This window comes from Aaosphaeria arxii (genome assembly GCF_010015735.1).
Source record: "Aaosphaeria arxii CBS 175.79 unplaced genomic scaffold BU24scaffold_15, whole genome shotgun sequence".
Taxonomy (NCBI): Eukaryota; Fungi; Ascomycota; class Dothideomycetes; order Pleosporales; genus Aaosphaeria; species Aaosphaeria arxii.
Genome location: NW_022983488.1, coordinates 350,527 through 374,715, shown reverse-complemented (window position 1 = coordinate 374,715; position 24,189 = coordinate 350,527). Strand labels below are relative to the sequence as shown.

Genomic DNA, 24,189 nt, shown 5'->3' with positions numbered 1-24,189 from the left:
GTCTTCAATATGCAATATTAAATATCTCTACTCCTGTGGAGGTCCATGAATGTTATTTTAGGTCTTTCTAATGATTGGTAGGGCTCTTGAGCGGCTATCTGAGGATTGAATTGAAAACGAATTATAATTCAGCATTTGCGCATACGTCCTCCAGCAACCTTTTCCACCTTGCAATCACATGTCTCTCAACTTCTCAAGCGCCTCCCCAATATCCAGAATTATGCTACTAGCAAGTTCAGCGAATTCCGCTGCATTGAAGTGAGCATACATAGCTACAATGTGCGGGCTAACGTCACACATGCCGTCGAAAGTTCCATCCAGGGCAATTTGATGGAAGACTCCATATAGATACAGTGTTGCAGGACTTGTATTGGCCGCGGAGGGACGAGGAAGCTGTTGGGGAATGACTAATCGCGGGCAGTCGGGGGATGATGCTGAATATCCTTTCAGTATGAAACAACCATCAGATAGCGAGACTCATACCTAGAGCAAAGTGATTGGAATCGTCAAAGTATTTCAATGAAACTCTGTCTAGGCGCTGTGGGAGGGACGGTTCACTGTTGATAAGCCGAGCAGCAGCCTGTAGAGCATGGCCAATTTCTGCGGGAATACACACGTAGGATTCTTCGGGCCCGTCAATGTAGATAGTGATTTTTTCTTTGGCGAGTGTACCCTTCGACCCAATGTTGGTGAAGTCGGCAGCCGCTTTGAAAAAAGATCTGGGAGTTGGCCTTGAGGCATAGGCAGGTCGTTGAATTGCAACACGCATGGTTCGTGCTACGATGTGGTATCTGGTAAACATGACTGATTGGCAACCGCAGTGGAAAAGCCGTTCGCAAGGAACATCGGCCACGAGACAGCGTTGTGTAGAAGGGAGTGAATTGCAGGGTACCTAGTTAGCAATGAGTTTCTGATTTCGGGATAGCGCCGTGCACGCTCCAGAATTGTGCACCACATGATTATTGCTCGTGCTCCTGTAACAAAAGCAAGATGAATAAAGTCTGGCGTCACGATGCGATTGTACACTCAGCCTGTTTTCATCCATCAGTGCTACATGTGTCATTCGACTTTGCTAGTAGTTCATATGTTTGCAAGTAACCTTCCCTTTAATAAAGCTGTTTAAAATGACTGCAGGTTGGCCTGACTTCCCTTCATTGATAGCATGAGATCAAGTAAAAATTGTGTTTCGACAATTTATGTCCGAGACATAGTATACATAGGCATCACACCACATTAGAACCATAAAATGTGAACAACCATGAATGGTATTATTCGATAAGAGTAGCGAAATGTACGAAGTACCTGGCGATCACTTGATCTCATCCTCGGTGATCAAGGTAAATATTCTAAATACAGGCCTGTTACAGGAGCCTTTCAGCACAAAACAAAAAATCAACCCTAGAGTTACCTTCCTCTCAACACTCATCATATGCATGTTGATGACTTCATTGTGTTCAGACGCTGGTGCCGGCGAACTTCAGCTTGTCCTTCTGTTCTATATAATACTTCGCGATATTGACAAGATGAACAACGTGTTCTGCGGAAGTTGAGAGGTCCACATCCTTGAAATAGTCGAGAATCGCCCCTGCGCGCGCAAGCATGAACTTTTGGGCATTATTGGTTGCAAATTTCTGGACATCGTCGTCAAATTCCTTCATAATCGCCGGAAAACTTTCCCACCCAGGAAAGTGCTCAGCCATTTCATTCGCAAGAGCATACATATCACTGTTTGCTTTGTCGAAGTATGGTCCAAGAAAGGCATCGTTATAGAAAGCGACAGTAACGTAAACCTGTTCAAGTCAGACAATGGGGTCTCTGTCAACTTACATAAAGAGAGAAAATAATGACAAGGAGAATATTGCCTTTACGTACCCTTTGAAGTGCAGTAAGAAGTTCATTAACGGCCTTAGTTGCGGCTTGTATATCCGTCCCAGCTGCTATGGCAATCGTTTCGCTGAATTTGTCACTGCTTATGAGCGTCTTTCCTGTTGCTAGCAGGGCAGCTTTGAACCTATTTATATCGTTAGGAACAAAGGTTAGGGAGTAGCGGTAAGCAACAGATCCGAGGACGGTGTGAAATCTCATATTCGGCGTTGTAAGCTTATTCCAGTCATTGCCATAGCGGTCAGGGGTGCCGTAGCCTTTCACACCAGTAACAAACGCTTGTCCTAGATTTGTGAGAACGGCGCTGGCGGGATATTGCGCATTCCAGGCCTTGGATATGTCTGTCATCTTCATCTTGGCTGCCTTCAATTTGTTTCCCGTTAATAGGACACCAGTCGCAGCCGTCACGAGCAGGTTATCGAGGTTTTTGAACTGAAAAAAGGTTAACACAGATCCAAAACGTTAGAGGTTCGTAGAAGCGTCCAGCCAACCTGTTTCTGTACCTACCTCGCGATAGTGCTCTACGTTCCATCTGTTGCCGCTTCCACTCCAAGTGAGAAGATGTTGCGGGATATTTCCGGCGGCTACAAATTTTGCCCCAAGGTTTCTACACGATGTGCTATCCCACATGAATCCGCCTTTTATCGACAATGTATTCACTCCGGCTCCTTTGAAAAGCTCCCCAAAGCCATTTGGATGGGGAGCACTTGTCAAGGCTAGCTTGATATCGTCGATTGTAAGATAACGTCGAAGTGATGACCTCACGCGTTTGTCGATATGATGACCAGTTCCGTCAATAGAACGCTCTGTGAGCCATTCGTCGGGATCTTCGCAGTCATTATCTGCGCAGAGGTCGGCATCACAAATGGGTGTGTTCAGAGAATCCTGATTCGGTTTACAGCAGAGTGCCTTCGAACGCCACCCTAAAGCACCAGTGCCCGAGATGTTAGCGGTGCTTGCTTGAAGGTAGGAACACGTAGAAACGGAGTAAAAACGTACAATTGCAGGAATCGTCATTGTCTCCAAAGCGGTCAGTCGCCAAGGTTACTTCCCCTCGGTCACACGTATTCTTTGCACAATCCCCCTTGCCAACCCATCTGCACGTATCTACAGCAGATACTTTGTCAGTGTGTCTTGTGTTAATGTTTCGCAATAAGGGCGCGTACCGAAAGCCTTTTTGGCCTTTTTGCAGCAATAATTCTGGCCCTCAGTAGACGCTCGTGACTGTAAGCTGAAGATTTCGTCCTCCCTACGCCTCAAAGGCGGAAGTTCTTTCACGCATTTGTGGCTGTTGTTGATACTAAATGCGTGGGCTACAGCTACTTCATCAGACGCACATTTTTTGTTATCGCTGAAATATCTGTAAGCTCACCAACAACAGCGTGTGTCAGAGTAGAAGTTTTCTTACCATCCTTTCGTCCAGTAACAACCCTCATTGATAGCTTCGACTTGAACATTACAACAAAGGGCCTTACCTCCTCGGCTGCACCTACCAGTCTTGCCTTCACCTGGATATCCACCCCATGAAGAGCCGCCAATTTTGACCTCATTGGCATGGCACTGTCCATTGCAATCTCCACCGCTGCCACGCCACATGCACTTGTCCTTCATGCTTGCTGTTTTGGGACAGCACATTGGCCACCCGCATTGCCAATCTTTGTGTTTCTACGTTCGTGTGTGTGTTAGATAGGCCTAGGCATCTTTCATATTTAGAACTGTAGAAGAAACGTACCTTGTTCCCCTTACAGCCATGCGTATCATAAGCTACCAATTCCATATCTTTGCCACAGTCATGACTGTTCACATTGGGAACGACGGTTTTGAAAAATTTGCATCCTTGACCCAGGAAAGAATCTACAGTCTCAACATACTCTTTCAAATCGTACACCTTTTTAAGTTCTTTCCGTGATCCTAGATCCTTAATCCCAGTGAATGCTGTGTGTGCCGAATGGTTGTAATCGTCGAGATCTGATGCCCATATAAGCGACCCAGAAAAGCCAACACTGTTCGCCCAGTCTTGCTTCTGCTTGAATGTATCCGCATCATCGTAGGATATCCACTGATCGTTGTCCCAGGTAATATACTTGACAGCTGCTTTTTTGTCATGCACAACTGTCAAATCTCGCTTTTTGTTCTTGTCCAGAATGTCTTGAATCTCATAGTGTGCAAGATAGCCACTAGTTCCTGTGCATGGACCTTTCTTCGCACCGCCCTGTACGAATATCAGCGAACATACTGGTAGAGGATAGTGCATCTTGGTCATAGATCGTCTAGCCTATACTGACACTGAATGGGCAACCAGGCGTCTTGCAATTTGGATCGGCAAGTGTGAACGCCCTGCCATAGAAGCCATAACCTAAAGCTATTTTCGATGGGGGAATGTTAACGCGCCAGAAAAGCTCAGCAGCTAGTTTGATCTCCGTAAGATTTGTATGTGCTTGTACTATGGGCCCACTTGCCGTGTTAATACTAGTCAGCGTAACTTCAAATCACAATATGGGGTGTTCACTAACATTGGATTGGCCTTGTCCCAGACACCGTGGAGATCATAACTCATCTAGGATCCATTAGCCTTCTTCACCCGCCCTATCTTGTTCAGCCTTACCAGGTTGACCCAGTCGGCGTACTTCATCATTCCTGGAAGGTCAAACCAACGAAGATACCAAAATGAGGATGGTGCGGTAAACGTTAACTCTAAGTCCCGCCCTGATCTATCAAAGGTTGATTTCAATGTTTTCATAAGGCTGACATAGTTCACCGTATCATCAGGCTTGCCACCACGATCAGGTGCACCAGGGTATTCCCTTGAAAATGTTAGAGTCTGATAGCAAAACAAATAAACCATACACCCCTACCAATCTAGATCAACTCCATCAAACCCATATCCATTCATGAATTTGAGCAGCTTGTTGGCGAACCTTTGTCGATTATTCTCAGAACGAGCGATGTTACCAAACACGGGTTGTGTAGCTGTATCATTGTCTGAAAAGGTCCAGCCTCCAATGCTGACAAACACTTTGAGATCGGGTTTGAGGTCTTTCAGCGATACTATGTCTTGGAACGTGCTAATTGGCGTTTGAGGATCCATAGTCGTAATCTCGAAGGTATTTGGATCAATATAGGCGAAGGCGTAGTTGACGTGTGTGAGAGCTTGAACTAAAGGGGACTGTAAGTATGATGTCTGACTCGGAGAGCCAGCGTGACTTACGGGGAAGATCCGAAGCTTGAGTGTTATGGCAGCTAGACCTAGCGTTCCAGGCTTCCCAGTATCCGATCACTACGGAAGTAAGCTTCAACAACCAGGTGGAGGAAATTGCATGCGTGAATTACCTCTATCAGTCGCCTTTCCTTCCCCACGTGGTGGAGTTGGATGTTCAACGCAATTTGACTGGCACTTCTTTCCACAGAACTCTATCTTTCTGATTAAAACTGAAATGGTTTCCTCTCATGAAAAAAATGGTAGGTCATACCAGCAGTTGTACCACAGAATCCAAACTCTGAGCAGCTAGTTCTCAATCAATACTTAGGTATCTAGGAACAAATTTGTATATAAGGTAGTACTCGAGCGACATACCATGTGTTCAGCGGACAAGTTTTTCCGGGCGTTTTGGCATGCTGACCGCATTCCGCCGCCGCATCGCAATTACTGGAGCAGCCATCGCCACAATATAATGGCCCATAACCACAGTTCCCACTCTCTGTCGAGGACTGTTAGTCGATGTTGAAAGCGAAAGTTCGATGAGCTTGACTGGGCTAAGAGGAACTTACTTCCACAACATGCCCCATTCTTGCAAGGCTCTGTCGGTCTAGTCAGAAAAAGTACGGTTTCGGTAATGGGGACTAATACAGACTTCCTGGCCCACAAGCGTAATCATCGCGACGAGATAAGCTAGAGTAAGATAAAGCATCATTTTTGATCAAGCCACTGCTGTTTTGATCAATGCCTCCGTGATGATGAGGAGAAACGTGACGTTGGCCATGGGATAGTTGAACGCCGTTCACTGCGCTTAGAGAGAGCAGTGCCAGGATTGAAAATGCTTTGAACATGATGGTAGGTGCCGTATATTTTGGAAAGCGCAAAGATGGAACAAGTAATTAGGGACTCTAGGATTGGATGTCCCTAGCTAGATATGCTCTTTCTCGATTGCACGGAAATCTGCAAATACATCTCTCTGTTCAAATGATAATCCTTGAACTGGCAGTTGCATCTTCCTAGAGCAATACAATCGGGCTATGCTACACTATTTCCAGGTCCGTCCATCAAAGTAGATGTTGATGGTCAACTCCGAAAACACGATGAGGGTGGCGGTAGTCATACCTGGGGCGAGGATTGCATGATCCGGACCACTACGCCATTTTCTTGAGAGCTGGTATAAACTATTCTAATACGGAGTTGAAAAGCTTTGGCTGGGATGTAAGAATTTCTAGCCGCTCAGTATCCTGCTGTATTAATTGATCGGATCTCGTGCCTCTGAGGGACGGAGACTAGGCCGCAAATAATCATGATTACGCTCCTGCATTAGATCCCATGAGTAGGAAGTGATATGTACTTTTCGATGCATGTTCGAAACTCTATCGCATGGAATCCTGCCCGGAAATCTAGCACAGGCGATAGCCGTGCTTTTACTGCCCTGGACATTGAGCCCGAGGCGCAGTTCCCCCAACTTCTCGTCACTGATAGAAACATCAAGTACACTGTTTGATAATATTTAGCTTTAATCTCGTTTCGCTTTTGACGCTGAAGGCCGTATATTAGAAGTGTATCTAAGAACAAGCCAGCAAGGTCTCATGTCGTTCTGAGCCGCAAGATCCCCTGCCGGCTAACGACGCAAGCATCCAGAGGGAAGGTAATTCGAGCACTTCACTGTTGAGGAAGAATGAAATACCACAAGGAGACAAACATGTTGTACCTGACCTCTTCGCTAATCGCCATCATGCCAACTCGACTTACACCAAGCTTTCTGTAAATCGCGCGACTAGGCTATGGGTATACACGCGCGGTAGGGCAGCCACCTTCATTGGATGCATTCTACTCATTAAGCGAACGAGTTTCCCAAGACCTACTTTTATGCAGCTAGATAATCAGCCTTGGTCCGGTATAGAGCTCAACCATACCCAAAATTCGAACCACGTCTGCATGAACGACTCGGAATCGTATTTCAGCAAGGACTTATGGGGCCGCACACGTCGGTCCGAGGGACGACACTAGATGCGGCGCTCCTGAGTCCTAGGTTGAAGGTGTCAACGATATTTTCAGGTACGTTGTTGCGGCACAGTCACCATCATGCGAATTCGACCTCGCCTCCATGGATCTGTAGTTTGTAATTGCTATTTGTGTCGATTTAACAGGTCAATAAAGGCCAGAAATCCTCTGTGAAATGAGACATCCGCCTATCTGGGTGAATCGAGCAAAGATGAATTTGCGCATGGATGGGTGACATGATCATTTCCTGTACATAGTCCCTCAACGTAAGATTTTGTGCCGAACCCCTGATTGAGGCCAAATTACCGTGCATGTCTGTGCTGGCGTCTACGTCGGAAAGGGGCGTATGGCGGGGCGACATGAAGTCTCACTGAAGTGCCTCGTATGGACGGTACTAATGCTGGAATATGAAGAAGGGCCAATTTCACGAAAACGAATATTTCTTATGTTCGCAACAGCCTCAAACATCAAGACACTCTTCTCAACAAAAAAGTTCGATTCAATACTACTACAATGAGACTCGTTACTTCCACTGCCTTGCTTCTTACGCATTTCAATATCTTGTCTTTCGCACAGCAAATCCCAGGCGCTCTGTTTTCGTTTGACCTTCTCGGATTGAGCGATAACTGCCTTGCGGCTGTGAACAAAACGATCTTAACCTGCCCTAGCTGGCTTCCATTGCATGCAGGCATAGGGTAATTTGCAGCTGCTCTCCAAGTCCATTTGACAGTAATGTTGACAGGAATTTCCAGAGATGCAAGCTTTGAGATTCTAAGTGCACAACGACTGGAACAGCTTTGCGAGACAAACTGTAGTCGAGACCTTAGTACTTCTAGGAAAGCCATCCAAGCGGCATGTACATCTTCTAAGGATGTCATGGTTCCTGGAGGAATCGTCGCGTACCCAGGTATGGTGTCAGAGCTCCAGAATCGTACATTTTTGATACTAGCCTATAAACAGCAACATTTCTTGCGGATAGATACCTCTATGCAATCCAATTGAGCTGTCTCAAGTCGTAAGTAGAGTGAAAGGCTGCAGGAGTACTTGTGCAATGCTAATATGTAAGTTGGAAACAACAGGTCAACAGGCGAATACTGCGACTCGATTGTCCCTTCATGGTCGGACCAGAGCAGTACCGAAAATCAGACGATGGCTCAGAACTGCTCGGATTGCGAGCTTGGAATTCAAAAGCTCCAGCTTTCTTCGCCATTTGGCTATGATGACGATGGAGCTGAAACCTTTTCCTCGCTCACATCCAGTTGCAATGCAGGAGGCTATACTTACGCAACGCCTGCTACATACGCCATCAATGCAACGGCAGTGCCAACACCGCCCCCTCGATCTTGCAACAGTACTTATACTGTACAGGAGGAAGACACTTGCGTCTCCATATCTGTGAGCCAAAATGTGTCAACATATGGAATAATATCGGCCAATGGCTTTGATATCAGCTGCAATCTTCTGCCGCCTCCAGGCTCAACGATATGTCTTCCGAAAACGTGTGATACAATCCAATTGGGCATCTTCGACAGGTGCGACGATATAACAAGCAAACTCAACATCACCCGCCAACAGCTCCTATCCTGGAATCCTAACATCAATCAGTTCTGCAGTAATCTCTACACCTGGTTCGGTTGGAATATCTGCACAAGGTAAGAAAAGCCTCCCGATGTTTCGCTTCACGGGAAACGTCCATATTCTGACCAATGCTCTAGCTCCCCTGAAGGGAATGTTAGTCCAGGTCAGGGCAACACGGTTGCCACATCAGCTCCTGTGCCGGAGAATGCCCAACCTAAATCTAACACTAGGTGTGGAAAATGGTACCCAGCCAAGAAAGACGATGAGTGCGGCACAATCTCGCTAGCATTCAGCATCTCGCTGGATGACTTTTATTTCCTCAACCCACAGGTCGATATGGAGTGCTCAAACTTATGGCAAAATACGTCGTATTGTGTCAGGCCTGTTGGTAATGTGGCAACGTACTCTGGGTACCCCACTAGAGCGCCAGGCACCGTGTTCCCAAAGCCAACGCCAACCCCAGCATCCGCTGCTCCGCCAATTGTGCTTCCACCGTTATCAGCAAAGGCGGATACAATAGAAGGTTGTGAGAAATACATGAATGCATTTTCAAAATCGATTTACAAGTTTTTTGGGGATGTAGAGATCAATGCGTGTGATATATGGGCTATCCAAGCGGGCGTTACTGTTGAAGATCTGGTAGCATGGAATCCGAGTCTCTCGGCGGAAAACTGTGTACTACAGTCAGACAAAAGCTACTGTATCTTGAAGTGTAAGTTGAAATTTTACCATTGCAAAAGCCGATCTACGTATATGTTGCTAACTCTATACTATCTTAACAGCCGATACTATCACTTGATCTTCCCCCAGTGCTCCAAACCCAACAGGTACATGTTCGACGCTGATAAGCCCTACATCACCAACTAGTACTGGAAATGCTGCATAGCTGCCTGCTCCAATCCAAGAAAATCCAAACTCTTCGTGCAAGAAAGATACGTTATCGTAAAAGGCGATGGTTATGCTGGTCAATTTCAAATTCGGCCGGTAGCTAGATTCATAACTTCTACAAAAAAGGACCAGGGATCAATGAATGCGCTTCTTTATGACCAGGCTATGCTATTTCTACAGAATTGTGATTTCCCTAGTTTGCCTTTGTGCATGCTGGCGCTTGGGAGGCGGGGAATGGCCTGTGGCACAGCTAGTCGAGCTTGATTGTTCTCAATACAATAGTGTCAAGTGCTTGTCTAATGCGATTTTTACATACCTCGAAAATGGATGACCACTTGGAGAACTCAAAAATGAAATGAAACGGAGTCTTTGAAATCAAAATATTTGACACTGGGGCTACTGGTCAACTTTTGTCCAAGATTTGTCTGGTCACGTGCACCATGTTGGTTATCATATATAAAGTCGCCTCTTGCCCCTCCCTCACAGTCAATGCAAAAGAACCACGAACCATCGTTTTCTGCACGTGACACATTTTTGTCGCCATACAAATGCCAATTCGATCATTATCGTCCTTGCGGAACACCCGTTTGCGTTTATACGCCCCCAGCCGAATCCTGTTGATGACATGTGTTCAACAACGACGACCTTCAGTGTATACATACTTCCAATTCAGTACATTGAAACCTATTCTCAAGGAGCAGCGGTCCACGCCCCCACCATCCCCCAGTGACATTCCTGGAGCTTCTAAAACGCAAGGAGAGGGGATGACGCTTCAACTGCCAAAAGATTCAAGAGACTACCGCGAGATCGAGCCTAGCCTTTCCAATCCCTACTTACGTTCTAACGCACCATGGGGATTTATTGTAGTGCGCGCCGTCTATGGCCCGTCCAGCGATGCACCATGGAGCCGGATGATCGAAACACTGCGTTCACGTGTCGCAAGTGCGCTAAAGACTGATGATCAAAATGATCTCCTTCCGCGGTTTGAAATGACGATCCTTGAGGATGAAGCAACCCTCGCTGGCGCCGATTCATACGCAGTACGCCGCGCTTTCCGTGCATGGGTTGCTAAAGATCTACCTGCACGGCTCTGTGACAACTATCTCGAGAAGTATGGTGGAGCAGAACAGATTCGGGCCAAATTGCTAAGCAATGACACTCACTTGATTGATCACCCCATTGATGATGTGCCTCCTCGTTGGAAGTATTGTACATTCGTGGATGAGGCTTGCTTGCGCTCGTTGATTTCCTGGAACGGTCCAGCGTTAAAGATCTTGACCAGCGATTGGGTACAGGAAAGCCCAGGCGCTCCCACGGAAGAGTTCACCGTAGACTGGGATGGTGGCGAGACTGATGATAGTCTAGAGGATGTTGGTTGGATGTTTTTAGACATGTACGACTATGTCTTCATGTACGATGTCTTGGCTACACCGAATTTATGGCAAGTTTACTACGATAGACCCTACAAGAGCTACGTAGATCATTGATGTCGAGATTGCAAAGTGTGTATCGTCTACAACTAGTTAGCAAAGCCGGTATGGACTCGACATTTTGAATCAATAGACAGGAACCGCAACAACTGAACGTAATTTTCAACAGGGCACCTGGAAGCATCTGATTAATAAAATGCTTAGGCCTCTATTATCCTAGCATTACATATGCACGCCGATGCGCTTAGATCAGTTGACTGGGAGTTTCGTATCGCGTTTAGCTCCTTCTCCTGTATGCACGATCCTCCTTTTACCATGTTGATTATTTATCTACTTGAGCGCAGTAATCCATTTTGGCGATCTAAATTCAAGTAAGGTTCTCTAATCTATTGATGTGGAACGTCTAACGTGATTTCCTTCAAGTTTCGACCAAGAAGGCCCAAACTATCGCTAGCCACATTGACAAACTGATTCACGTGGGCCTCGGTATGCATGAGGTTAAGGGCTATGAAGCCACGTCGACCAATGACAACTTGTCTTTTGAGCAATTCAAAATAGAAGACATCCCTGAGTAACTGCCCGCCTCGATTTTGAAAATGAACGCCTACCATGCTGCCAAATCCAACTGCCTTCACCTCATCCTTCAGGCCATGCTGCTCAGCTAGCTCATTGATGCTCTCCCGAATACGATCTCCAAGTGCATTGATGCGGGAGATTTCTCCAGGAAGAGTCAGTTTCAAGCCAGCAATACCCGCAGTCATGGTGAAGACATTGTTGTTAAATGTTCCGGAGTGAGCGAGGTGACCTGCCGAGCGAGTAGGATCAAATTGTTGCATGATCTCTTTCCGGCCACCGAAACAACCAAATGAGAAGCCACCGCCAATGTACTTTCCCAGCGTTGTCATATCCGGTTTGATGGAATGATAGCCCTGGAGCCCATAAAAGTCTAGTCGGGACGTAACAATTTCATCGAAGATGAGCACGGCGTTCAGAGTAGTTGCAGCATCTCGCAAGAATTTTAGGAATTCGCCTGTTGCTGGAATGATTCCACCTGCACTTTGCAGTGGCTCAACGAGAATCGCAGCAATTCCGAAGCGAAGAAGTCGTCGAGTGGCTTCAATATCATTGTAAGTGCCAACAATGAATTTGTGTGGGAGATTTGTGACGGGCTTGTTTTCTCCGAAAGTGAGAGTACTACCATGGTAGCCATTTTTGAATACCAGGATCTGTAGCCATTAATGTGGTTTCTGTGGTGGTGGAGCGGATGGATGGCTTACATGCTCTTGTTTTGTGTAGCCTATCGCTGCAGCAATTGCCATCGTATTGGCCTCAGTTCCAGAGTTAGTGAACCTCATCAATTCCATACTCGGAAATCGTTCTTTGATTAAATTTGCAAATTCCGTTTCCTTTCCAATCACGCTACCCAGGTTGATGCCGATATCCAGTGCCTCATGAACAGCCTTGTGAATCTGTGGATGCGAATGCCCATACATGCCAGCAGAATATTCAGAGACAAATCCAAGATATTCTACACCATCTTTCGATGTGACTAGTGTACCTTTGCCAGATTCCAATGCCATCGAAAATGGCAATTGATGCAGAACCGTGCGGGTATTACCCCCGGGCAGAACTGATGCTGCGTCCTTGGCTTCTCTTGCCGATTCCGGATTGGTCTCTGTGTACCATTGTACAAGCTCATCGCACCTCTTTGTGAGCCACTCTCTCCATTTATCGTTCACAGGTGGCCAATCTGGACGTCGCTGCTCAACATAAAGCGTAGTTAGGTTTGTTGACCGGACTATTGAAGCATTTGCACCTTTCGGAAACCATATGTAATCGCCACTGGAAGCTGATAGTTCTTCCCCGGTTGTCTCATCCTTGATCGTAATGTGTCCTTTTACTACATATTTGACTTCATCCCATTCTGATTCCCAGGCCTCGGTTTTCTCTTTGACGTCCTGTAGATTCCAGATTCCGGCGACGATAGGTTTGTCTGCAGTATCGCTGGAATCTTTGTAAGAATTGGGTTATTGATAATTGATGGAATGTAATGACTAACACTGATGCTAAAAGATCTGTGTACGCTCCTGGTCCGAAGATGACCTTTCCAGGAATCTTCGGAACTTGACGAATAACTTTGATCTGTGCGGCCATACTGATCCACAAGAGATGATAAATGCAGAAGAGAATCGAGCGATACGAAATAAAAATTGAAGAAATTAAAAAAGTATTGGGTATTAATCTTCATAAATCCGATCTAATTTTGTGCCAGTACTGCCATCGTGCACGCTCCAATCAAGCTGGCAATAATTCTCCGTCGGCGCATTCTCCACAACCTACGGCAGAACCTTGATGCGCACTACTATTAGAGACATCATGTTACCAAACGGAACCCGCAACCCGAGGAGCGCGCATTGATTTCCAATCAGTCCTAATCTCGCCTTTTTGGAAGCATTTCCTTTTGTTCTGGAGCTGTGTTCACAGCCTGGAACTAAAATCTCTCACCGGTAGCACAAACACCACTTACGTTTTCCTAGGTATTGAATCTCATTCTCTATTAAACATGAACTGGAAGACAAAGGTCACAGAGAAACAAGAGCAGCGAGAGGCTGCGATAAAGGCTTGGGGTCTTTCGATTCCCAATGACCTTGTCGCTAACAAGAGGAACGTCAAGTATTTGCCCAATACCAGCGGAATCCTGTCAAGGAAAGAACTTGACATCACCGAGTCCAGTGCTACGATTATTGTCGACAAGATTAGGAAGCTGGAATGGTCTGCAGAAGAGGTACTCAGGGCTTTCGTTTCTAGAGCTGTACTTGCTCATCAATTAACGAATCCGTTGACCGAAGTATTCTTTGAGCGTGGCCTCTATCGGGCGAGAGAATTGGATAAGATTTTCAAAGACACTGGCAAGCCTGTCGGACCTCTTCACGGTCTGCCGATCAGTCTGAAGGATACACTACACATCAAAGGATTGGAAACCACCCAAGGATATGCAGGCTGGATTGGAAACGTACAAAATGAGGATGACAGCCTTGTAAAAATTCTCATTAATGCAGGAGCGGTGCTATACTGCAAAACGAACGTGCCACAAACACTCATGTCCGGGGAGTGTGTGAACTTTGTATTCGGACGAACTTCATCACCATGGAACACAAGCCTCTCAGCTGGAGGTTCAAGCGGCGGGGAAGGTTCTTTGATATCATTAGGAGGGAGTCCACTTGGCATCGGGAGCGATATCGCAGGTTCCATTCGGACACCGGCGAACTTCAATGGCATCTATGGGCTCTGTCCTTCTACATGTCGTTTTCCTGGCCATCGCGCGAACAAATTAGGGGGCGAAAGCTTCATCAAGCCAGTCTTTGGTCCCCTGTCAAGAAGTGTGGATGGACTAGAGGTGTACACGAGAGCGATACTGTCTGCCAGACCCTGGGAAGTGGACCATCAAGTATTGAGGTTACCGTGGAACGAAGTCGATTATCAAGAAGGACTCGGAAGACACCATACCTTAACCTTCGGGTTTATGCGACACGACCATGTGGTTCTACCAGACCCTCCAATTCTTCGGTGCATTGAAGAGGTTCGAGACAAACTACAGAAATCTGGGCATCATGTTATTGACATTGCCCCGTTCGAGGGCGTAGAGCTCATGTCAGCCATGGAGAAGATATTTGGTGCGACTGGTGCCAAAGATGTCCGAGAGATACTGGCAAAGTCAGGCGAACCTCTTATCAAGGAGGTAGAGTTTACAACTGAAGATACAGCTCTGTCCACATGGGAATACAAACGTGCTGGGGTGCAGCTTAGCATCCTGCGCCAAAAGTATCTCGAGATTGTCAACAATACTTCAACAGAAACCATTTCCGGTCGACCCATAGATGGCATAATCTTACCATCCGGAGGCCACGTAGCGCCTCCACATGGAACGATGGAGTACTACACATATGAAGCCATCTCAAATGCCTTGGACTGGACATGCGCAACATTTCCAGTGGGTTTTGTTAATTCCGACTTGGATACGAAACCTAAGTCATTCCACCCAATGTCTAAATACGACGAACGCAACCATGCAAAATGTAAGCATCCTCAACCCTTTCAAGTCCTCGTTTGGGTGACCTGATGAGCTAATTATCCTACGTGGGCAGATTCTCCAGAAGCTTATGCGGATGCGCCTGTCTGTTTGCAACTCATGGGTGTGCAACATAGCGAAGAGAAAGTGCTTGGTTTATTGAGGACAGTAGAAGCAGCCCTGGGAAGAGGGCCCAACTACATGGCTTGAGCATTTCAATCTACGCTTCTTTTTAGATTTCACAATATACAAAGTGACAACGAAGATCATGATTGCCGTACGTAATGAGTGGTGACTCGAAGCTTATTAGAGCTGAGCGTAGCTGGTTGTAGCAGATATAGGAAACCATACACACGTATCAAGATGGTGCAGCACGTACTTAACTCCCCATACTTGAATTTCGAATTCCATTATTCCACTTGAGTGATGAGTTGACCAGATGGACTGCTATGGGGGTTGAGCCTCGCCTCGTCTCCCCTAGGTTATGAAGCGGGGTTGCAGAACGCGCGATCCCTTAACCCCACTCTTACCAACAACTAAAATAGTCGCGGCTAGAAAAATTGGCGATAAACAAGACCGACGGCCATTAATGTTTTTCTCAATTTGTTTCATACATTGATGGCAAAGCTTTCAATAGCAATAATGGCACTGGGATAGTATTTAGTTGAGATTGGGGTTAGCTGCATTGATTTCACGAAACTACTTCTTCAGAGAGCTTCACCTCACACAAGACAATATTATACGTCAACGGCCATCATGTCGACATGGTTGGATACACCTACATATGCTGCTCAGTTCAATTCATCAGAAGATTTCAATGGTTCGGTGCCTCGACCCGATGACTTCCCGGAAATAGCGGAGGAGTCGAGAAGCTATTGGATCCGTGAGCACCGTATTGATCTCGACCATACGCAGGTAGATACACATCTTCCAACCAATGTCGACGTAGTCATCATTGGTTCAGGTATTACTGGCGCTGTAGCGGCCTTGCGCATCTCCGAAAAGAAACCTGAACTTCGTACTGCCCTTGTCGAAGCCCGTGGTATCTGCACAGGTGCAACCGGCAGGAATGGGGGTTTCATCGCACGCCCTGAATGCTACCATCTCGTCAAAACTGCGAAAATCATTGGTACTGAGGACGCAATCAAGCTTAGAAAATTTGGCAATATCAACCGAGATATGATGCTTGATTGCATTGAAAAGTTGGGTCTGAGCGAAGATGTGGATCTGCGTTTGAACGGCAATATCAATGTATTTGAGACTCAGGAAGAGAAGGATAACGCTCTCGAGGACATAAAATTCGCCAAAGAGAATGGATTCGAACCTGAGGGGTACTATCTGGACCCTGAAGCCACAACAAAGGTCTTTGGAGCCCCCAACAAATACTGATAGTGTCTTCATATTCTAACTATGACACTAGAAATTTGGCTTGGATGCGGAGCTATGCCGATACGGTTCGGCATTACTCGAGAGAGCTGGCACGTTCTATCCCCGTAAATTTGTTCACAACCTCCTTCTAACGGCTCTGGAGCGTATGCCAAATCTCACCATCCATCCATACACGCCCGTAGAAGCCGTGCGTAAAGTAGAAACCCCCGATGTTCAATATGAAATCCGCACCCCTCGGGGCACCATAACCTCCAAGGCCGTCTTCCATGCTACGAACGCATATGCGGGTAACATTTGTCCCCCATTGAAAGGCAGCAATGGCGTGTTTGGTGCAAAGGCTCATCTCTTGGCGCTAAGTCCAAACACCCCAGGAAATAGGGATAAACAACTGAAATACGGGTTTGGTTACGCCGACTTCTGGCATTACTTGCATCAACGTCCGGCTCATGGCTCTTTTCTTTACGGCCTTGCTGATGCTGAGATTCTGAACGATTATGACGATTCTATTACGCTGCCAACCGACCACCCGGTACGGGCAAAAATGGCCGAAATGTTGGAGCGCAATTTCCCGGATTGGTTCGAGAATTTGGATCTTTCAAAGGACGTAACCCATGACTGGACAGGTATCCAAGGCCTGACAATGACCGGGGCCAGTATTGTAGGCCGGCCTTCAATAGAAAGTCCTGGTGAATTTGCTAGCGTGGGTCATAATGGCGAGGGCATGGGAAGATGTTTTGCCAGTGGAACAGTTGCTTCAGATGCGATGTTGGCTTATTTGGATGGGTCTGAATACAGCCCGCCAGATTGGTTTCCCCATTGTTACCGTAGAAATATCTAGAGCAAACTCACCGTATAATTTCATTGTCTTCCCTGAAAGATGAAGGATTTCACAGTTGATCATATACCAGAAGTGTCTTATCAAAGTCATTCTGAGGTCACATCAATCAAATTGACTATTTGCCACTTCCAAATTGTAGAGGTCCATGGTTCCTGGGATCATTGGGAATGCCTGGAGAATCGTCTATTAAATTGCCTTTATCTACCCTTATACACGCCGGGAACAGTAAACCTACCATAATCTGCCCACCTTATTTGTGGTGATCAAAGAGGCAGCGTAGCAACAAAGTAATAGAAATACCTGCCAGGTAGCAATCAAGCATTTGGTGGAGTCAAAGGTGTTTGTAATTGCCAGAGGGTTCATGGGAAACAACATGAATGAAATCACAACCACTCTCAGGTGAGACTATGCGACGCCAGCTTCGGCACAGGGAGAAAGTCTGTACCAAAGACCAACACGAACAGTTGAGACCATACACCCCTCAAAGATCATAGGCTGATAATGGCAACTGTGAGTCATTAATCAGGTTCCAAGTGTGTGACCTGTGGATATCCAAAACATCTGATTACATTTTCGTGGTTTTGTTCTCGGATTGGCTGAAAATCGCCGTCGGCTACTATCAACCCTTAGCTTTATCTCTGCATCCCTGTTGCGCAGCTTGAAGGGGAGGACCCTAATCTATTAGCTCCTCCTAGCCTACATCCATAATGGACAATGACCGTATGACCCTCTGAACCTGAACTGTCTTGATCGCTAATACAGAGCGTACGAGCCCTCGTTACTCTGCACATGACAAAAGACCTTTGCCTGTATCTTTTAACATATCCTATCGGATGCTGTAGGTAGAGGAATTGTGTTATCGTAGAACAGTTACTTGATCCAATCTCCAAATGGCGCCTCAATTCAAAGCACCACGCCCTGTCGCTCATCCTACGAAATCATATTGGTTGAGCCAAACAAGCCCAGATTTGTCCAACTACTGCTCGTAAGCTTCCTACATCAAAAACATAAAGAACAAACCTGAACTCCAGGTTCTTGCTTCAATAGTACTGACATTTTTGTCATAGGCATGACGCACTCCCTGATCATGTGGATACTATCGTAATCGGTTCGGGCATTACCGGTGCACTGATTGCTCACGAGATTCTCCAGCGAATGCAAGGAAAGTCACCTAGCATTATGATGGTTGAAGCGCGTGAGTTGGCCAGCGGAGCGACCGGGCGGAATGGTAAGAAAACAAAACCTGGACTGCGCAATCTTGCGCAGCACATCTTTCCGTTCAAATTATTCTGACGCAGACGATTTTGCAGGTGGTCATATCAAGCCGGATTGCTACAAAAACCATAGATCAATGGAAGAGCGGTATGGCGCTGACATTGGCAGACACATCACGTCTTTTGAGCCTCAAAATATGAAAGAGACCGTTCAGTTTATTAAAGATAACGGACTTGAAGCGGACATAGATCTTGTAGAAACCCGCTCTGCAGATGTCTACATGTCTGAGAGCGGCTGGAATAACGCAGTCAAGTCACATTCTGACTTTGCTAGAGCTGGTGGTGATGTTTCCGACATAACACTACATGAGGCCGCGGAAGCTCGTGAGGTAAGTTCTTTTTCATTTCTGCAGATATTCCAGTAGTCTGCCTCGCCTTAGCGAGCATTTACTATGGAATAAAATATTATGTTTGTCTATAACATGATGTTGATCTGTTCATCATAGAAATTCCGAATCAATGGCATCTACGGTGCTGTAAGTTATCCTGCTTGCAGTCTCTGGCCACACAAGCTAGCGACCAAAGTTATCGAGCGATGCATCGCAGCTGGGCTCCAGGTCTTTACCAACACCAGGGTCAACAGCATAGTGCGCGACTCTAATAAACCGAATAAATGGCGGATTCATACTACCAGGGGTGCTTTCACGTGTGATAGCATATATCATGCGACGAATGCACATGCCGCTTCCCTTCTGCCTACCTTTCACCGATCCATAGTTCCAGTGAAAGGGCATGTTGCTGCCATAGAGCCGCCCAGTCCATTTCTGTCACAGCCCTTGATCAATACCTATGGTATTCAATGGGGCGAGGACTTTGACTACCTTATTCAGAGGTCCACAGACGGATTCCCGTTGATCTATGGTGGCCGAGACTTAGCACACAAAAATGGACTTCCTGGTGTCATTGGGGATTGGGACGATTCAAAAATGACACCCGAGATTATAACTGCTCTCAGGCAATTTCCTTTCCAGTACTTCCAGGGTTGGAATCATATGACCAATTTTCGTTACGTTTGGTCAGGTATCATGGGATTCACTGCGGACACTTTCCCTTTCGTTGGCGAACTGCCAGGCCTAAAGCAACAATACATTGCCGCCGGCTTCAATGGGCATGGTAAGATCTTTCCCTTTATGTTTGTTCTCCTCTTGCAATGGTCTTGGTGATTAGCAACATCTGTCTTGAGTAAGTTCTACGAATGATTACCGCTAACAGTAATTCAAATGTAGGTATGGCTCGGGTGTTCCTATCAGCACGAGCAGTGGTGCAGTTGGCGTTTGGCGAGAGTGTCGATCCACGCGTGCCTCCTGTCTATTATAGCATTGCTAGCCGGCTAAGTACCGTGTTTCCGGAATGGGAGACTCTCTTAGACGAAGCAAGCGCATTAAGACAGAATAATGCCAGATTGCCTTCAGTATTGTAGAGTCAACCAAGCAGATGTCTTATTACCTTCATCATCGAAAATCTATATATGGATTCTACATGTTTTGCTTATTCATTTATTTTTGTTTACTCTATTAAGAAGATCGAAAGAAAACCATGTCCAGGAACAACCTGTGCGTGGGGCATGATTTTGCAAGAGAATGTCCCATGCCAACCGTCTCTGTATATTTACATCATAGAGAGTAAATGCCAAATTCCAAAGAACTACAATTATAAAGAACATATCATGTACTGTTCTAGTTCTAATACTATGTGCCTTCCTGGGTCATCCGACCGATGTTTCTGTGGGAAATATCATTTTCCGTTGAACAATACTCCATCAAATTTAGACAGGCTCTCTATTCCTTCGATGATAGGTGTTCGCACACCCAAAAATGTTTCTCCTACGAACTTGACGGAAGCGCCCTCAAAGCTTTAGTTTTACGTTCACGTGTACGGTTTTGACTTGTGAATATGCCTCTAGGCCGGCCTCGCCCAACTCGCGCCCGATACCGCTCTGCTTTACCCCTCCAAACGGTAAGCGACTATCGCCATCTTGACTGCTATTAACCCAGACCTGACCCGATTCGAGGTTCGGAAATAGACGATGAACTCGCTGAATGTCCTTGGTAAATATCGCAGCTCCAAGTCCATAATTACTGTTATTCGCTAAGGCGACAGCCTCCTCCTCTGTATCGAATAATGTGACGGCGACGACAGGGCCAAAGACCTCCTCTTGAAACAATTCGGAAGTCGGCTTGACGTCTGTGAATATGGTTGGCTCAATGAAATAACCGTTGTTATGTTCCCGGCGCAAGAACGGCTTCCCACCAAGGGTCAAAACACCACCATCCTTGGACGCTCGATCGATGAAGCCCAGAATACGGTGATAATGCTCTTTCGAAACTTGTGGGCCTTGGGATGTTGCTTCTGCAAAAGGATCACCCAACACATTGGCTTCGGCGATGACCTCTTTAAACCTCGTAACAAATGCGTCTGCTACGCTACGCTGCACAAGCAAGCGGGATGTTGCAGTACAAATTTGCCCCTGGTTGCTCATGATGCCTATCTGTGCCCACTTGGCTGCTTGATCGAGATCCGCATCATTGAAAACGATTAAGGGCGATTTTCCACCAGTCTCGAGCGTTATGTTCTTCAAGTTGTTGCTTGCAAGTTTCATAATTTCCCTCGCGGTGCTAGTGCTTCCTGTAAAGGCGACTTTGTCAACATCCATATGACCGGCTAACGCTGCCCCTGCCACACGGCCGCGTCCATTCACGATGTTTACAATGCCCGGTGGAAAACCCGCACGTTTGATTAGGGTTGCAAGGTGAAGGATTGAGAGAGGAGTCTGTTCCGCTGGTTTCAGAACGATTGCATTGCCGCACGCTAATGCCGGACCGAGTTTCCAGGCTGCCATAGCTTTCAAGGGATCAGCACTGTGGCATTCTTGTATGGTGACCAGACACTCACAAAGAGGATAATTCCACGGAATTATCTGGGCGCAAACTCCAATGGGTTCACGAACTGTAAAACCAAACTTGTACCCTTGTGGCCCAACATTAGACATGGTCTGCCCGTGGATCTTGTCCGCCCAGCCAGCATAATACTGAATCACAGATATGGTTTCTTCTAGATCTTCCGCGAGCGCGATCCCGTACGGCTTGCCATTGTCCCATGCTTCCAATGTAGCCAGCGTCTCCTTTTCTGCGATTATCAGCTCCGCCAGCTTATACAGCAATCTTCCCCGCTCTACAGGAGACTCTTCGCGCCACTCGGGTTTAATCAGAGCTCTTCGAGCTGCACGTACTGCGTCATCGACATCTCCGGAAGACGCAGCCTGGACGACAGTAATCTCCGTCTCATTGGCCGGATCGATTGTTGAGATTGGCGCGTCTCGCCCGGGAACGAATTCATTGTTGATGAAAAGGCCGGTGTGGAGCTTAATTACTCTTCCATTCGGGGCCGTCAGCGTCTTGGATAAGTCTGCCATGATTTCAGGTAAGGAGTCGAGTGAGTGCTATAGGTTCCAATCTAGTTCCGTGGTTTCCAGGCTACATATGAGAACCTCAGAGTAGCAAGCTGTTGTCTTATGGCGCATACCTTATTCAGTTCTTTTTGCTCCTTACAGATGGTAAAAGTCCGTCGGTGCTTTAGATATGAAAATATTACGTCAATTATCAAGCTGCTACAGGCCCTCTAGACTTGGGTTTGGAAAAACGCACTATGTATGACTGGCATTTGGCGTTATATAAGCGCTCTACACAATTTATCGCAAAGACTTCAAGAGTACTCTGGATATTCAATGCCGATACGCAACAAAAGAACCAAACCTTCCGTCAAGTAGTTAGATGATGCATAGGCGGCTAATAGTGTATTTGCTGGCGTCTTGCACGATGAAGATTGTGGCACATTGAAGTGGGGCCAGAACGCACGATTTCGAAAGAACGAGCTCATAGACGAGCTGCTCCAAATCTGGGGATCGGTATCATGGTTATTCGCACACATTATCTGTATACATCGGGCTACTACTGTGTACACCGATCACCCATACCTTGGTATGTGGTCACTTTTATTCCAAAAGTGCCGACGGCATTAGAACCTGACAATATGGTGTCATGACGCTCATCGGACACTAAATAAAGCAGATAGTTGTTACGGTGAACGCCCAAACCACTAATTTCAGAGGGAGTACTTGGCAACCCGTCCAAATAAACCAGCTGCTCCATCAATTGATCAATTGAGTTCGATATCATTACACATATGATTCGTTCATTTTCGCTAGTATAATTTTGCATTATTCAATAGACATACATATAATTTTACTCGAAGCAGCATGAACTACAGCGCAATATTCCACTTGCACCATTGTGCAGGTTCGACCTGTAGTTTTGCAAACCCAGCAAATCTCAAAGCAGTGGTATCACCATACCGGCATCCCGTGCCAAACTTTCGAGGCTGACATATGTGATGCGGGCGTCTTCGTGTAGATTACCGTCGTCAAGGTTGGTAGACTGCGCTTGCCACAAAGTCTGCAACAGGTCTCGCACTCGCAGAGCATGATCGATAGAAAATAGCTCACGCAATGAAACAAGTAACCTTTCAACCTCGGTCTGCCAGGTCTTATTCGCTGGATAGCCACATTCGCATCCGACAATGGTAAGCGGCCAAAGCAGTGCGTTGCCAACTGATACCTTCTGTGTCTGGCCCAATGCAAACACTGCCCTCACATTAGAAAGAATGTCTGTAACATAAGAGTCTCTGTCCGATTTTCGATCTGGCCGGATAGCCTTTCTTAAATCGGAGTGAAACCCTGCGCCTCGCCATAAAAAGATGCATGCTGCCTTACGTATGGCGTCCCACGTCATTTGTAAAGCCAGTTTGGTGAAAGTTGGCATATCGAGGGGAAACAATGGACCTTGCCAGGTCTTTAGAGAAGATTCTAGATCATTCCTGATGATACTGAACATCGGAGGCTCTTCCGCATCTGTACGGTGCGGTTAGTCAACGAATGCAGTACGGAAGCCGTAACTAACCTATATTCAAGGCAGTTCTGCGATAGGTCGACTGACGATCGTGAATCTCTAAGAAAGCCGCGTCATCAATGTGCTCCGCGATGAACGCGATCACAGTAACCAAAGATTCAGGGTACCCGGTGAGGGTCTCGAAAGGTGAGAATGCTCTGTCAGTTCTGTCTCTCTGATGAAGCTTCCAAGAGAGCCAGCACTTATGGGATCTTTGCAGTTTCCCGACAGAGAATGCCGATATATCTTGATGAGCGCATGCGCTTATAAGGAAGCGTCCCAGCTTTGATGCCTCGAGGAAATTCCGATCAGTGGTGCGGATTATACTCACCATACCGCGAATATGTTGGGCCCAGGAACCATCACATTGCGAAAACCCGAATACAGCCAATAAAAGGGAGCAGCATAGGGCCCTCAAGACTCTCGATGTGTCCTTTTCATTGTGTTGTAATTGTGCTGCCTCCCGCTGAAGAGTCACCAGCGCGGCCTCGTGATGATAAAATTCTTGTGTGGAACGTTCCGATCCTCTAACCGCTAACGCCATCATACCGTGAAGAATTTCGGGCCACTGTATAGCATGCGGCAACAACAGGTGTAACATGGAATCGCCAGACCCGTTGATCGCGACTAATGCAATCTGGCATCGGTAGATCACTGGCAAGGAAAATGTACTGTCAACACCGAAACATCATG

The 24,189-nt window shown here is 46.5% G+C and overlaps 9 protein-coding genes across 9 annotated transcripts; 5 read left to right on the top strand and 4 right to left on the bottom strand.

Moving 5' to 3' along the window:
- Positions 1–147: 147 nt before the first annotated feature.
- On the bottom strand, positions 148–844 carry BU24DRAFT_428992 (uncharacterized protein). The gene is made up of 2 exons (XM_033529615.1): positions 484–844; positions 148–434 (listed from the first exon to the last, which is right to left on the bottom strand). The coding sequence occupies exons 1-2, from the start codon at positions 767–769 to the stop codon at positions 175–177; spliced, it is 546 nt and encodes a 181-aa protein (XP_033377379.1). The 5' UTR covers positions 770–844; the 3' UTR covers positions 148–174.
- Positions 845–1,454: 610 nt separating this feature from the next.
- On the bottom strand, positions 1,455–5,931 carry BU24DRAFT_474499 (glycoside hydrolase family 18 protein; the record flags this gene model as incomplete). The annotated part of the gene is made up of 14 exons (XM_033532844.1): positions 1,455–1,790; positions 1,873–2,316; positions 2,392–2,807; positions 2,884–2,991; positions 3,138–3,235; positions 3,293–3,549; positions 3,617–4,096; positions 4,170–4,338; positions 4,398–4,441; positions 4,490–4,688; positions 4,740–5,040; positions 5,093–5,174; positions 5,455–5,578; positions 5,732–5,931. The coding sequence occupies 14 exons, from the start codon at positions 5,929–5,931 to the stop codon at positions 1,455–1,457; spliced, it is 3,258 nt and encodes a 1,085-aa protein (XP_033377378.1).
- A 1,621-nt stretch (positions 5,932–7,552) lies between these two features.
- BU24DRAFT_474495 (carbohydrate-binding module family 50 protein) lies at positions 7,553–9,589 on the top strand. The gene is made up of 5 exons (XM_033532843.1): positions 7,553–7,782; positions 7,840–7,994; positions 8,048–8,092; positions 8,154–8,715; positions 8,803–9,589. Exons 1-5 carry the CDS (start codon positions 7,601–7,603, stop codon positions 9,530–9,532), a joined length of 1,674 nt encoding a protein of 557 aa, XP_033377377.1. The 5' UTR covers positions 7,553–7,600; the 3' UTR covers positions 9,533–9,589.
- A 461-nt stretch (positions 9,590–10,050) lies between these two features.
- On the top strand, positions 10,051–11,303 carry BU24DRAFT_428991 (uncharacterized protein). Its single transcript, XM_033529614.1, has one exon. The coding sequence runs from the start codon at positions 10,102–10,104 to the stop codon at positions 11,038–11,040; it is 939 nt and encodes a 312-aa protein (XP_033377376.1). The 5' UTR covers positions 10,051–10,101; the 3' UTR covers positions 11,041–11,303.
- A 66-nt stretch (positions 11,304–11,369) lies between these two features.
- Positions 11,370–13,137, bottom strand: BU24DRAFT_474486 (PLP-dependent transferase; the record flags this gene model as incomplete). The annotated part of the gene is made up of 3 exons (XM_033532842.1): positions 11,370–12,209; positions 12,261–12,705; positions 13,043–13,137. 3 exons carry the CDS (start codon positions 13,135–13,137, stop codon positions 11,370–11,372), a joined length of 1,380 nt encoding a protein of 459 aa, XP_033377375.1.
- A 302-nt stretch (positions 13,138–13,439) lies between these two features.
- BU24DRAFT_455952 (putative amidase) lies at positions 13,440–15,265 on the top strand (the record flags this gene model as incomplete). Its single annotated transcript, XM_033531403.1, has 2 exons — positions 13,440–15,059; positions 15,129–15,265. Exons 1-2 carry the CDS (start codon positions 13,547–13,549, stop codon positions 15,260–15,262), a joined length of 1,647 nt encoding a protein of 548 aa, XP_033377374.1. The 5' UTR covers positions 13,440–13,546.
- Positions 15,266–15,808: 543 nt separating this feature from the next.
- On the top strand, positions 15,809–17,279 carry BU24DRAFT_402389 (FAD dependent oxidoreductase; the record flags this gene model as incomplete). Its single annotated transcript, XM_033525524.1, has 2 exons — positions 15,809–16,414; positions 16,473–17,279. 2 exons carry the CDS (start codon positions 15,809–15,811, stop codon positions 17,277–17,279), a joined length of 1,413 nt encoding a protein of 470 aa, XP_033377373.1.
- Positions 17,280–18,024: 745 nt separating this feature from the next.
- Positions 18,025–20,172, top strand: BU24DRAFT_428988 (FAD dependent oxidoreductase). The gene is made up of 5 exons (XM_033529613.1): positions 18,025–18,264; positions 18,347–18,507; positions 18,590–18,882; positions 19,000–19,666; positions 19,780–20,172. Exons 1-5 carry the CDS (start codon positions 18,170–18,172, stop codon positions 19,971–19,973), a joined length of 1,410 nt encoding a protein of 469 aa, XP_033377372.1. The 5' UTR covers positions 18,025–18,169; the 3' UTR covers positions 19,974–20,172.
- A 227-nt stretch (positions 20,173–20,399) lies between these two features.
- BU24DRAFT_455949 (aldehyde dehydrogenase) lies at positions 20,400–21,965 on the bottom strand (the record flags this gene model as incomplete). Its single annotated transcript, XM_033531402.1, has 2 exons — positions 20,400–21,394; positions 21,446–21,965. 2 exons carry the CDS (start codon positions 21,963–21,965, stop codon positions 20,400–20,402), a joined length of 1,515 nt encoding a protein of 504 aa, XP_033377371.1.
- Positions 21,966–24,189: the final 2,224 nt, after the last annotated feature.

What these genes read in the sequence shown, in the direction of transcription:
- BU24DRAFT_428992 (XM_033529615.1), bottom strand. Translation starts at nt 769, where the DNA reads ATGCGTGTTGCAATTCAACGACCTGCCTATGCCTCAAGGCCAACTCCC. An exon ending in TTCCAATCACTTTGCTCTAG is followed by an intron (nt 435 to 483) that starts GTATGAGTCTCG and finishes AAGGATATTCAG; the next exon opens with CATCATCCCCCGACTGCCCG.
- BU24DRAFT_474495 (XM_033532843.1), top strand. Translation starts at nt 7,601, where the DNA reads ATGAGACTCGTTACTTCCACTGCCTTGCTTCTTACGCATTTCAATATC. An exon ending in AGGAATCGTCGCGTACCCAG is followed by an intron (nt 7,995 to 8,047) that starts GTATGGTGTCAG and finishes GCCTATAAACAG; the next exon opens with CAACATTTCTTGCGGATAGA. An exon ending in TGCAGTAATCTCTACACCTG is followed by an intron (nt 8,716 to 8,802) that starts GTTCGGTTGGAA and finishes CCAATGCTCTAG; the next exon opens with CTCCCCTGAAGGGAATGTTA.
- BU24DRAFT_428991 (XM_033529614.1), top strand. Translation starts at nt 10,102, where the DNA reads ATGCCAATTCGATCATTATCGTCCTTGCGGAACACCCGTTTGCGTTTA.
- BU24DRAFT_428988 (XM_033529613.1), top strand. Translation starts at nt 18,170, where the DNA reads ATGGCGCCTCAATTCAAAGCACCACGCCCTGTCGCTCATCCTACGAAA. An exon ending in GATTTGTCCAACTACTGCTC is followed by an intron (nt 18,265 to 18,346) that starts GTAAGCTTCCTA and finishes TTTTTGTCATAG; the next exon opens with GCATGACGCACTCCCTGATC. An exon ending in CGGAGCGACCGGGCGGAATG is followed by an intron (nt 18,508 to 18,589) that starts GTAAGAAAACAA and finishes ACGATTTTGCAG; the next exon opens with GTGGTCATATCAAGCCGGAT.